Here is a 13,173-nt window from a genome sequence, read left to right as displayed (position 1 = left end):
ACATTTACCACCCAACTTGAGGGGGAGTGTTGAAGATTAAGATTAGATTAGATTAGGATCTTTTATTAGTTGTTAGAATCATATCGGTTGATTTGTTTGTTGGTTATATCTTTTATCTCATCCTTGTATTTTAAATATTTGGGTAGATTAGTTTGTTAGCCTTAGGGTTTTTAGTAGCCTATTTATTCAGCTTTGTACTTCATTTTATAATCAAGTGGAAATAAGAGTTATTCTCTCCCATGACTCTCGTATGAAAAGCTACATAAACTAATATCCAATTTACTAAAATCCTCTAATTTAAAATAAAACACACTATTGCTAACTTTAAAAAAAATCTTAAAATCACCTAATAATTAAACTAGGCTTTAAAATGCTAAAACTTAATAAATTAATTAATATGCCTCAACCTTAACTTAAAAACAAAATACTTTAAAAAAATTGCCAAACTCGTCACCGATCTCTATTCATCGATCCCGCCTCGAATAATCGCCTGAAACATGAAACTCGAAACACATTTTAACGTGTATCACATAAACATAAATAATTTAAAATAATGTAATTTCATAAACCATGCATCACTAAAATTATTTTAAACTTAAATAAGTGATTTAACAATTAAATAAATGCATGGGTTTTACGTGTACTGATTTTGGGCTCTACAACATGTGAGAGGACAGTAGCTGCAACTGTCTCCAACAACATATGCCTGATTTTCTCTCCAAGTTCCTCCAACAGGTTGATGCCATGGCTTTGCCTGTAGAGACCGGTTCAGAGCCAAAAACCAGTGATGAAATAATTGACCTGGAAGCCATCTCTGGTCTTGAAGAGTCTGCTGCTATTGAACTTAAGGAAAAGGGTAAGTAGTATGTAATAATGGGGAAGAAGCATTATTTAGATGCTATTGATTGCTACACGAGGGCCATTAATCAGAATGCCTTGGGCGATTTATAGCACTCCAATCTTTATTCCAATTGGGCTCTGTCAATCTGCTCCTAGGGAATTATCAGCGTGCTCTTCAGGATGCTGATGAAGCTTATCGTGTGCAGTCATATCATCATCCAACAATATGTTGATAGGCTTTAAATCAAAGTGAATGATAACTGATGTGTGGCCAAGATGAAGATATTCCAAGGCTGAAGCAACATCCATTGCTATGTTTAATCTTTGTAACAAATCCAACCAGCAAAACTTCTGGGAATAAAGCCAATCATCAAGACTCCCACCATGCATGTACTCTTCTGTCTTGAGGCTCTTGGCTACTCTGTCTGAATGCAAACTGAAAACTTTAGCATCAATTATTTTGCCATCCGAAAGCACTCCTCTGAATATTGAACCAAAACTTCCGGTTCCGAATAAGTTGCTCTTATGAAAGTCATATGTTGCCCGTAAAAGCTCTTGATAGGAAATTCCACCCCATGAATCAATTAATGCGCTTTCACACTCCGGTGTGCCTCTGTTCGATTTTCTTTTCCTCATTAGTACAACAATCAAAGCCACTATGAAGATTGCTGTTATACATGGGGGTATAACATACTTCATCATCTTGACAGTATCATTCGACCTTGTTTTTCCTTTACACCATATAGACCGGAGTTTTTAAGGAATGATAGAGTAGTGAAGTTTTCAAAGTTTCCTCTAGTGGGATATGGCCCTTCTAGTCTTTTAGATTTCCAACAGATCTGGGAATGTATCCTTCTAAAATGTTTGCGTCAAAGAAAGGGACGGTAAGGATTCTTGATCTTCAATATTACTAAAAATCTCACCTGAGAACTGATTCCGTGATAAGTCTAGTTCTTTGATAACCTTAAGATTTCCAACAACAGGTGCCATGGAGTCGTTTAGGATGTTTGTCGACAAGTTTAAGGCCGAGAGCTCATTCAGGTTCCACAAGTTAAAGGGTACACAGGATTCAAATTTGTTGGTGGCTCCCGTGATGAATTTTTTCCGTTTCCCATTGTTGTATGATCCGACTGACCTGCTCAGGTAATTCATCAAGCAGGTGATGTGGACTTCCTGGGAAAATTTTTGAAGGTAGAAACGATGATTGATGGGTCCTTTCGAACTGAGAAGTACGCCTAAGATTTGGCTACGCGGTAGTAAGTAGGGCTTTCCCGACAGTGGTCGTAGACGGCGGTGCAAAGCGATTTTCAGGCGGTAGTCTGGGTGGTGACGGGTTTGTGATAGGGCTTTCAATATTTTTACTCTTTTGACACATCGCCTATTGTTCGAGTCTTGCAAAGATGAGAAATAGAGGCGAGATTGGGTGTTTGGTGGCAGTGATTACAAATCTTCATTATCAAATTTCTAGTGGAAATTGTTCTTGCTCAGTTTTTCCATTGACAGTTCTTTTTCTAATAATCTTTTCACCGCCTTTATTTGCTGCCAGTAAAGAACAATAATGAGATTTATTTTCTTTTCCCACAAACGGCATCAATGGTGATAAAAAAAAACTCACCCAATAATAATCATGAACCGATTTCTTCAATGGAAACGAACCGAACCGACCCAATATATAATTGTGTCAAAGAAAAAAGGGTGAGATGATTCCGTCCGGATTCCCCGTCCGGAGATGAAGCCACTGCGACACTCAAGTTAATATAATATTTGAGGGAAAAACACATGACTAGCATAAATAATTGCATAGAAAATGCGTATGAAAGACATACTTAGATAAGGGTTAGGAGCCATTTATTTATAAGTAGGAAATTGTTAATATGGACTTTTGTAATATATGACAAGTAGATTCATACATATCCACGTAATATTCTGTAATATCTTTAAAAAATAATTAAAGATTTGATACGGTTTTTACCACATCATCAGAATTCATGATGAAGAGAATCGAGTTGTCAAAAATATTTTTGAAATGAACCCAGTTCTTATTCTTGTTCTAACAACATTGATTATTTTTATGTGAAGAAATAAGTGAATACAGTGATTCAAACATGCATTACACATTGAACAACTTAGGAAAAAGTAATTCTTTGCTTGCATGGGAAGCATCTCTATGATAAAAAAATGGCTATTTGTCATGATACAATCATTGCGTTCTCAGTTTAGTTTGAAATTTATTTCCTCTTGATCAAACATTCAAACCAAGCATTGCTTTAATAGCTTTAGAATTTTGATTGTACCGATTATTTTATCTGTAGCATGGTGAGAAAGTTGTGGATAAGGAGGATACTCAAGCTGCATCTGACTCCAGTGGACAATCAGTTTTGTTTGAAGAGAATTTCAAAGAACTCCAAAAATGGGTGGATATGAAATCCTCCAAATATGGTACCCTCTCTGTTATACGTGAGAGGCGCAAAGGGTGTCTTGGCACTGCAGTAAAGGTACTGTTTTATCTGAGTTTGGTTTTAGTAACTTATCACCCATGTAAAATGGATGCTAGAGGAGAAAAATTTTGCTGGCCTATACTGTGACAAAGTACTACTTAATTCCATGAAGTATGGGCCATAATTTTGGAAGCTCCTTAGTACTGCTCAATTAGGAGCTCCCAGTCATTTGAACTTCACTACCTTTAAGTTTGTCCTGAAACAAAAATGAACTCAGAGGGAGAATCAGATTTTTCTTTTAATTATCCCCACTATCATAAATTGAATCCTACAGCGAAGTTAAACTATGAGGGAGACATCCTTTTGTCTTTGAATTAGCATTCATAGGTCATAGAAGATGGTGAGAGAGCACAATTTTTATCTGTTAAGCTGGAAGGTTAACTTCAGGCCTTGTGATAACTTAATTTTTTGAACTGACGTAAGGATAAGGTTTCCTACATTGTTACTTAAAAGTTTGTGACTGGTATAATATACTATATTCTCCATCGTGTTACTTGTTATATGCTCATCTTTTCTCTGAAATTTAGCAGAATCTCTTAGGTTTTGTCTTGTACGACTCTCTGAATGCAGGTGCTAAATAACATGATCCAAGAAGATGGCCACCCTCCTAACAAGAAGTTCTATGAACTGAAGCTTTCGTTGCTAGAGCAAATGGGTTGGGGCCATATAGTGACATATGAGAAACAGTGGATGAATGTTCGTTTCCCGGCAAATCTACCTCTATTTTAAGCTTTTACATCTTCGTACGAAGTTATTCAACAAGAGCAAGAGAGTTCTGTGCTTCCACAATGTTCATGTATTGAAGTGAAAGACGACACGGAGTTCGCCTTGCAAAAACAAGTCATTTCTTTAGCGTGGGTAGATAAATTTGTCTCAACTTATCAAGTAGTAGCCTATGCAGTTATACCGAACGGTAGTTTCCCATGAGTAGAGTCATTGTACTTCCTGCATTATAAAAACTTTGCAGCATGTTTTTAAAATAGCTAGACAATTGCACGTGTTGATACAAATATAAAACACAGATATTAGCAATAATAATTTATTTAAATATGTGATTGATATTTCAAATAGCAATAATGCTTCAAAAACAACCAACTAATTTTTTGAGGAATCAAATGTTCATATTTTATCTTCTTTGATTTTAAGAGCACCATAAATGTTTTGGAACTTGCTCTTTTTTACTTTCATAGCTTGCTGTAAATAAGCAAATGTCTAGTCCTATCCAATTTCTATTGCCACTTTGTCTTGCTGAATCCTTTTGTCATCCGTTTTTGATACATGTAGTTTTTTTTTTTTTTTTGGCGCAATATTGATTTGTTCCACGATCAAGATAATCTTTGAAGCTCTTCGTTTTCTGGCATTGACGTTTCCTGTTGAACAACTGTCCTGTTTGTGGATATCTTCTGCAACATCTTTAATAGGTCATCATGATAGTTTATTGAGCTATCCAATTTGAATAAAAATGCATGGAGCTTGGTGTTTGGTTCAGTGTTTTCAAAATCGGTGTAGTTCGACCGGTTCCCAGTACAGGCCGACAGGTTCGAACGGGAACTGGTCCGGATGCAAAAAACAATTGATTGGTTGGCGAAAACCGGTTCGATTGTTAGTACATTTTAATTTTTTTTAAAACAAATCGATTTTTTCTTTTTTTTACAAAATAATTTTTTTTATATTTAAAATTTAAAAATTTATTATATATATATAGTTATTTGAACTTTATTTAAAATATTATTTTAGTAATATTATATGCTTAAGATGATTGAACTTTATGTTACGAGAAACATATAAAATAAAATTAGAAATGCCAAGAACTTATGGATAATCGTAGAATTTTCGGAATTAAGGACCAATTGGATAATCTTCAAGGAAATTAGGAATTAATTTTGTAATTGTTAAGAAATTTTGGAACTGATTTAGCAATAAGTGAGAATTGAACGGTTTAAATGATAAAAAATTTCGATGATAGGCTTGGAAGAATATTTAGAATCTTGAAATATCTGAGTTATAATAAGAAATGATAATCAAAGGCAATGTAAGATGATTCAATATTGGACTTGAAAATTTAAGTGTTAGTGGAATAATGTTGTGGTAAATTAAGAATTTAGAGTGATGATAATTTAAGGTAAATTTGATCAATTAGTTAAGTTATAGAATTAGACATTAAGTTAACATATTTTTGGGAACTTAAGTTTGATGTATCATAAGTTTTAATCATGATCTTAAGAGTTAAAATTATAACTTTGTTAGGGTTAATTTTTTTTAAAAAAAAGTTGGGCATGATTGATGGTTATGTTACTTGAGAGATGTATGTAAGAAGTGAGATAGATACCATGTCTTGGGGAAATTAAAAATGTTTATTCTTAAAAGTTTAGTAATATCGTGATACTTGGAAGTAAGTATGTATGATATATTCATGAACGTTTAGATGTTATGCTTTATAAGGAATAAAGACACCTGAAGAATTTTTGAAAGTCATTAAGAAACTTGGGACGGATATGTGTGTTGAAATTATTTTATCTAAGACTATTTGGGTTGGGTAAGTTTGAATTCCAGTTTATGAGATATGTGTTCATATAAAACTTTGGGTGAAATAAAAAAAAAAAAATTGTGCTCAACATAGGTTACTAATTAACGAATATTAAAAATTTATCGAGTATGAAATCTAAAATTTTGATATGTGGATTCTAGAATTCTACGGATTTTAAGTGAACTTGAATTATTAGAGTTAGTCTAACACTAATATAGGATAACTTATTAAATTTTATATGCTAGTATTAATTAAGCATTAAGGATACGTCAGAATACGACAACCGTTCCAATGAATTAAAGCCCAAGTGTCTTAGGCCTCAACTATATTGTAATTGAGAAGAAAATAGTGTAAGCATGTAATTGATGCTAGAAGGGTTTTATTATATAAGTAGAAGATTGATATTGTATATTTGGGTTTTATGGATTAACTTTACTCGAAATTTAAGATTTGAAACAATTTTATATTTGGGATGTACTTGTAAATAGTTAAGTTACGTTAATTGGGTGCCGTAAGATAAAGATTTGATTCAACGATCTTAGGCTAATATTATTATGGGGTTGAGATAATGTTTTAATTTTTAATTGTATTACCGAAGATAGAAGTCGATCAGTAAATTTTGGTATTAAGATTTCTTAAGTTGAGCTGTCTAAATGCTAATATTTGGATTTAAAGCCTTATCATATCTTGAGTTCAATAAATTTAAGAAACGATGTTTTTGGGATTTTAATGTTGAAATATAATAGGTTGATTAATATATTGGGTATAATATAACAAAAGTAAGGTGCGATAGGTTTGGATCTCCCCTTATAGTACTAGAAATTGCGAGAAAAATAAAAATTCAAGGTCATAGTAAAATAGAACTAAGTCATCATGGGTCGTTTTAAGTTGAGATTCGCAAACAAGGACGTTGAAGGCAAATTTAATTATGATTGAGGAGACATGAGGACAACCTAACACTTATTTGATCAGAGTGGCGCAGCGGAAGCATGTATTATTGGGATACTAGAATTAAGAGTCTAAACTTTTTAATCATCGAGAATAAGTGAATTTCAGGGACGAAATTCAATTTAAGGGAGATCGATTGTAACGTCCCGAAAATTTGAAGGTCCACGTGAACCACATGCAAGTTATCAAATTTCTTAGGTATTTTAATTAATTATTTTTTATACATTTAAACTTGATTGTGACATGAATATGTGTTTTCTTGCATGATTTATTAAAATTTCATGCATAAAGGCTTTTAGTAGTTTTCGCGCTCGAATGAGTAACGGAAACCAAAGATAATTAAGGAAAAATGTTTTTTACTAAATATATTATTTTTAATTATTTAATATATGGTGTAATTAAGTGAGATTATCGAAAACGGGCTTTGGTGGAGTATATTTACTCACCAGGTCATATTTTTAACCGCCATGCAAAATTTAGCAAGTCGAAGGACTCTTTGAGGGTTTGGGAAATATTTTCAAAAAACGTACATAAACGAAACATTTTTCGGGAATATTTTTGGGCTTAATGGGAGTATTTTATTGCGTAATGTGCCTAAAATCTTTTTAACCTATTTAATTTCAATTAAGGGTCCATTAATACTTAATATTATAACTTAAACTCCTTAATTTAAACCCTAAACCTAATTTTTACATGGTGGCCGCCCCTCCCTCATTCAGCAGAAGAACTTTCACAAACAAAATTGAGCAGCCTTCGAAAATCCCCTCAAGCTTTCAAAGAAAACTCTTTCCCCGCCTCTCCGGTGCAAGTTCTACGCGTATCTCTCAAGGTTTTCGAGCGTAATAACGCAAAGACACGCAATAAATCCTTTTTTCTCATCATTCATGCTATTATATGCTGATGTGTGTGTGTTTGCATGAGTAATGCATGGTTCTATTATGTGTATCGTTTACGTACCGTTTTGTCATGAAATATGCACATTCTTGCATGTAACTCATGATTTTTGTGTTGTTGTGTAAGGGGATGCCGATTTGTGATGCTAGGGGGCTGAACACGTCGAGGGTTAATGTATATAAGTGCTGGATTCGAGGGTCAGTCGAACCATGGTGAGGTCCGATCGAACCTAGGTTATGTTTGTGAGGTTTGCGGATAGTTCGAGCTTGGGGATGAGAACCGGCTGTAGGGGAACCTATGGTTGAGACGAGGTCTAGGAGGTTTGCATGCATGATCGACTTCCAGGGAAGCTGAGAGCCGAAGTTAACTCTTGTACAGTTAATATAAAACAACAATTATCAGCCATCGATATGTATGGCTCCACACGAGGCACTATATGGGAGAAAGTGTAGGTCGCCAGTTTATTTGGATGAGGTAGGTGAGCGAGTAGAGTTGGGTCTGGATATTGTCAGACAGACAACGACTTTAGTGGCCAGGATTAGGGACATGATGAAGACTGCACAGAGCCGTCAGAAGAGTTATGCTGATCAGAGGCGACGAGAACTTGAGTTCGCAGTAGGGGATCATTTTTTCGTGAAGGTCGCACCGATGAAGGGTGTGATGAGGTTCGGGAAGAAGGGCTGAGCCATTTGAGATCCTAGAGAGAGTTGGGACACTTGCGTATAGAGTTGCATTACCCCCGAATCTGGCGGGAGTTCATTATGTGTTCCACGTCTCCATGCTGCGGAAGTATATGTCTAATCCCTCGCATGTGCTTAACTATGAGCCACTTCAGCTAACCCCGCATATATCATTCGAGGAGAAACCCACTCAGATTTTGGACAGGCAGGAGAAGAGACTCTGGAACAAGGTGATCCAGATGGTCAAGGTCAAGTGGCTTAATCATGCTGAGGAGGAGGCTACTTGGGAGACCTAAACTAAGATGAAGAGTCGCTACCCGGAGTTATTCGGTACTTTTTAATTTCGAGGACAAAATTTTTTTAAGGGGAGAGAGTTGTAAGGTCCAGGAATTTAAATCACGTAACCTGAATGCATGCAATCTAGTTTTTATTTTAAATTATGTGTTTAATTATTTTTATGCATTTTATGCATAATTCATGTATGATAGGATTTAATTCATGAAATTTTATAAGTTCATGCACTAGGGTTTCTAGGTGCATTTCACACTCGAACGAGGAACGGAGAGCGGAGAATTTTCAGGAAAAATTATTTTATTACCTGATTAATTTTTACTAACTAATATAAGATTTTTTAAGGATATTTTTTTTAAAAAAATGGATTTTATTGGGTATTTTTAACCGCAATATTTTTATTTTATCCGGTACGCAAATTTTATCGAATCGGAGGAGTTTTTGAGGGTTCGACTAATATTTTCAAAAACTTTCCTACACGAAATATTTTCGAGAGTGTGTTTGAATTTAAATGGCCTACTTTTAAGCTGATTGGGCTTGACACCCTTTTAAAATTTTAATTAGCAAATTAGGGCCCATTAATTTACTTGTCAACCATTTAAATAATATCTAATTATTCCCTAAGCACCCCACTAAACCTAATTCACACTCCACTCAGCCGCCCTGATGGATCGTGTGTGTTAGTGCCTTCGAAGGCATTTCACACACAACAAGCTTCAATGAGCTTCAATAGCTTGTGTTCTAAGAATATTAACACCGATGAATTAAATCGAGTTTGGTTTTAAACCAAGCGGAAGAAACTCGAAGTAATCCTTCGTAAAGAAAGCTGAAATGTTAGAAAATATTTTAACTTGTGTAACTGACTAACTGAAAGAACACATATTAGTTTTTGCATTCTTGTATTTCAGTTATGGTAACAACTGAACATATGAACACTCTAACTGATCAAAACAATTTTAAAGCAATAGTTAATCAGTTAAATACACAAGATATGTTTATGGATGTTCGGAGACTTCAACTGCTCCTACGTTACCCCTTCTATTTCCACGAATAGGATCCACTAGAAGACTTTGAATTATACAACTACGTGTACAAGCCCACTCAGCTAGGACTTATCTACTGTCTAAACCGAACTCCTAGCTACGACTGAAAACAACACTTTAAATCAACAATTATTTAACGTCTATGTGAGAAAGACTACATACACAAGTGTAACGTCTTTGTGCAGGACTGTATTTGCGTGGTTTTGAGAGTAAATGTGTGTGAGAACTGAACAGAAACGTTCTCACACACTGAGGGATAAAAGGCTTCTAAACTAAGCAGATATCACGAAAAATAATTCCCTCTAGGCTTAAATGCTTTGATAAGCTAATTTGTAACTGAGCGTGCCCTTCTATGTTTTTCTTTTCACTCTCAAGAATGTCTCACCACTATATATATTGAGTCTTCACTGATCTTCTCTTTATATAGCCGAAAGAGGCTGATCGTACAATGAGACTCATTAATTGTATCGTTGCATTTGAATCGTCTTCTTGAACTATGTGTCTCGTCTTTTTGACCGTCCATCTGAAGCGTTTTGTCTTTAATGCTCTGATGCAACGTCCATTATTGTCCTTTGACTGGACAATGGCTTTGTGCCTTCTCGCATAGCTGGATCCACTCGAAGGAATCTATCATCGTCCATAGCTGAAGGATTCTAACTGATGATTCGAACTGGTCAGTTTGAACTGATCTTTCAGTTGGGCTGGTGAAATCAGTTGACTCGTCAGTTGAACTGATTTAACACTCGTTCAGTTGGACTGATCAGCTGGATTTCTTCATCAGTTGAACACTCTTTCGGCTGGCCAGGCTTCTGAGGTTTTCCTGCTGAATTACCTATCAACTGGTCAATCAGCTGTACTGCTCAAATGACGTAGCAAGTTGAACTGATTCATTTTGAGCGATCAGTTGGGTCTTCAGTTTTGCGATGTAAACAACTCGTAGGTGATCCTAGATGCTGCACAACTAAGGTAGATCATTAGTAACACAATTAACAATTTTTGTTACCATCAAAATCAAGATTGCGAACTTGAAAAGTTCCAACACGCTCACCCCTTCCAATCAATCATCCTCTTCGTGAGTGCAACAACAAAGGATTTTAGTTTCTTCTTTTCATTCAAACTCAAGCTCTTCCCATGTCTCGGGTTCCTTCGAGCATTTGTGCACTAAAAAACTCATCGAGCCACGCATTGTATCATTTTTTTTGCATTACACTTGTTTTATATGCTGATGAATGATTTTGTGCATGAAAATTTTTGATCCATTCTTATGCATAAGAGATTTCGGGTTTTGTGTGTGTTCTTGCAATCCATGGTTTGTTACTCACGTTTCTTTTACGATTTGTTGAAAGGGACTGCTGCATTTTCATTGCTAGGGGATTGAGACGTGTCCTGAGTTAGGGGAATTGGTGCTGGAGTTGAGACTTGGGGAGCTTTGGTTGTAGATCGTGAGTTGTGGACCAGGGGGGCTCGGTTTGTCTAGATTGGGAGAAAGGAGTGTAGCCGACGGTTTGAGGGTCGATCCAAGGCCTGAACCAGACCATATGGGGTCTGATCTGTGGCTGAGAAAAGGCATGAGTGCTGCTGGTACCACCCGTGGGAAAATTGATCGCATGAAGGAGTAAGGGCCGTGGGTGGGCGCTCTTGGCGTGTCAGCGCGGGAGCATGATTTACAGCATGAATGGGACCCAATATTTGGGTTGATTCATTCCAATAGGGTCCTAGGGTGATCTAGGAGAGGTGGGTTAAGAGCTGGTTTGCCTGGTTTTAGGCTAGGGGCGAAAACATGGGTAAGTGATGCACAAAGGGTTCGAGTAGGTGGGTTAGAAATTTTCCAGCAGCTTGTAGGTCTTGGCCGAGGGGTTTAGGGTTTAGTATTGGTGGTTTTAGGGTATTTTAGGTGTTTATAAGAAGTGGTAAAGAGTTGGAAAAAAATTGGTTAAGTTTCGAGTCGGTCCAAATTTTAAAACAAATCAGGCTCGAGTTTACGTCTAGGAATGCTTATAAAAATGTTTTGGGACATTTTAAGGAGTTTGATAAGCTTCAGGTCAATTTTAGAGGTCCAGAAGTGAAACGATAGGGGCAAAATGGTCATTTTGCACCCGAGGTGAGATTTTGAAGCACAAATTTATTATATTTTAAATGTTTATGTATCATGATGACGATTTTTAAGATTTTATGAAAATATATGTTGCATGCTTTGATTTAAGGAAAATTGCATATGTGGATGATTTTTATAAGTGATGACAATTATGATGTTTTGAATGATGGGAATTAGTTGTGGCTATCAAAGTATATGTAAATACATAAGACGTATATGTAAATGATGATGATGAGGCCTAGGCACAGTGGATGGGTAATGTGAGGCCCGGGGCCGAAGAGGGCGGGGGCTGATCGCCGGTGCCATGAGGTGGCACAGACAATGAGCGGCTCCTGGCAGGCTTCTAGGTGGAGGGAACATGAATGAACCGTTCTTACACCGGAAGGAGAGGGATTCTGAGACTGTTCAATGTAATGGACTGTACAGTTGAAGAGGGCTTAAAAGATTTGATTGGTACTACTCGTATCACGAATGTGCTTCTTCTTTTCGGTAGCTCATCACATAAGAACTCTAAAGTTAAGCGTGCTTGACTTGGGGCAATTTTGGGATGGGTGACCTCCTGGAAAGTTTCCTAGGGTGCGTGTGAGTGAGGACATAAGCACGCTGGAAAGACTCGTCTTGATACAGTGAGGACAGTCGTCGAATCTGAGGCGTTACAAGTGGTATCAGAGCCGACCTCTCTGAGTACGGTGTGGTTCGGGGACGAACCAAGCGGAAGCTGGTGGGCATGTGAGGCCCGGGGCCGAAGAGGGCGGGGGGTGATCGCCGGTGCCATGAGGTGGCACAGACAATGAGCGGCTCCTGGCAGGCTTCTAGTTGGAGGGAACATGAATGAACCGTTCTTACACCGGAAGGAGAGAGATTCTGAGACTGTTCAATGTAATGGACTGTACAGTTGAAGAGGGCTTAAAAGATTTGATTGGTACTACTCATATCACGAAGGTGCATCTTCTTTTCGGTAGCTCATCACATAAGAACTCTAAAGTTAAGCGTGCTTGACTTGGGGCAATTTTGGGATGGGTGACCTCCTGGGAAGTTTCCTAGGGTGCGTGTGAGTGAGGACATAAGCACGCTGGAAAGACTCGTCTTGATACAGTGAGGACAGTCGTCGAATCTGAGGCATTACAGGTAATCTTGTCACTGATGTCCGACAGCTGCCGGGTACCGCGGTTCTATGTATGGTGGATCCATCTTAAATGATGATGTAAGATAGTCACCTCTAATGAAATGAATTTTCTAAATGATAAATGATGAATGATGACGATGAATGATGATTAACGATGAATTGTTTTGTCACGTCACGATTGTATATGACACGTTTACATTAAGTTTTTAAAGTTCATGAAAGATATGTTGA

At 36.8% G+C, this 13,173-nt stretch overlaps 1 protein-coding gene across 1 annotated transcript in view; it reads left to right on the top strand.

The window, feature by feature from the left end:
- LOC140817094 (tripeptidyl-peptidase 2) overlaps positions 1-4,416 on the top strand; it is a 48,600-nt gene extending 44,184 nt beyond the window's left edge. Inside the window, 2 exon segments of the mRNA XM_073176683.1 lie at positions 3,153-3,335; positions 3,909-4,416. Of these exon segments, the coding sequence (XP_073032784.1) occupies positions 3,153-3,335; positions 3,909-4,067 (342 nt within the window). The 3' untranslated portion in view covers positions 4,068-4,416.
- Positions 4,417-13,173: the final 8,757 nt, after the last annotated feature.

Source organism: Primulina eburnea, chromosome 16 (assembly GCF_022965805.1).
Source record: "Primulina eburnea isolate SZY01 chromosome 16, ASM2296580v1, whole genome shotgun sequence".
In the NCBI taxonomy this organism is placed as follows: domain Eukaryota; kingdom Viridiplantae; phylum Streptophyta; class Magnoliopsida; order Lamiales; family Gesneriaceae; genus Primulina; species Primulina eburnea.
This window is presented reverse-complemented; position numbering and strand designations above follow the sequence as displayed.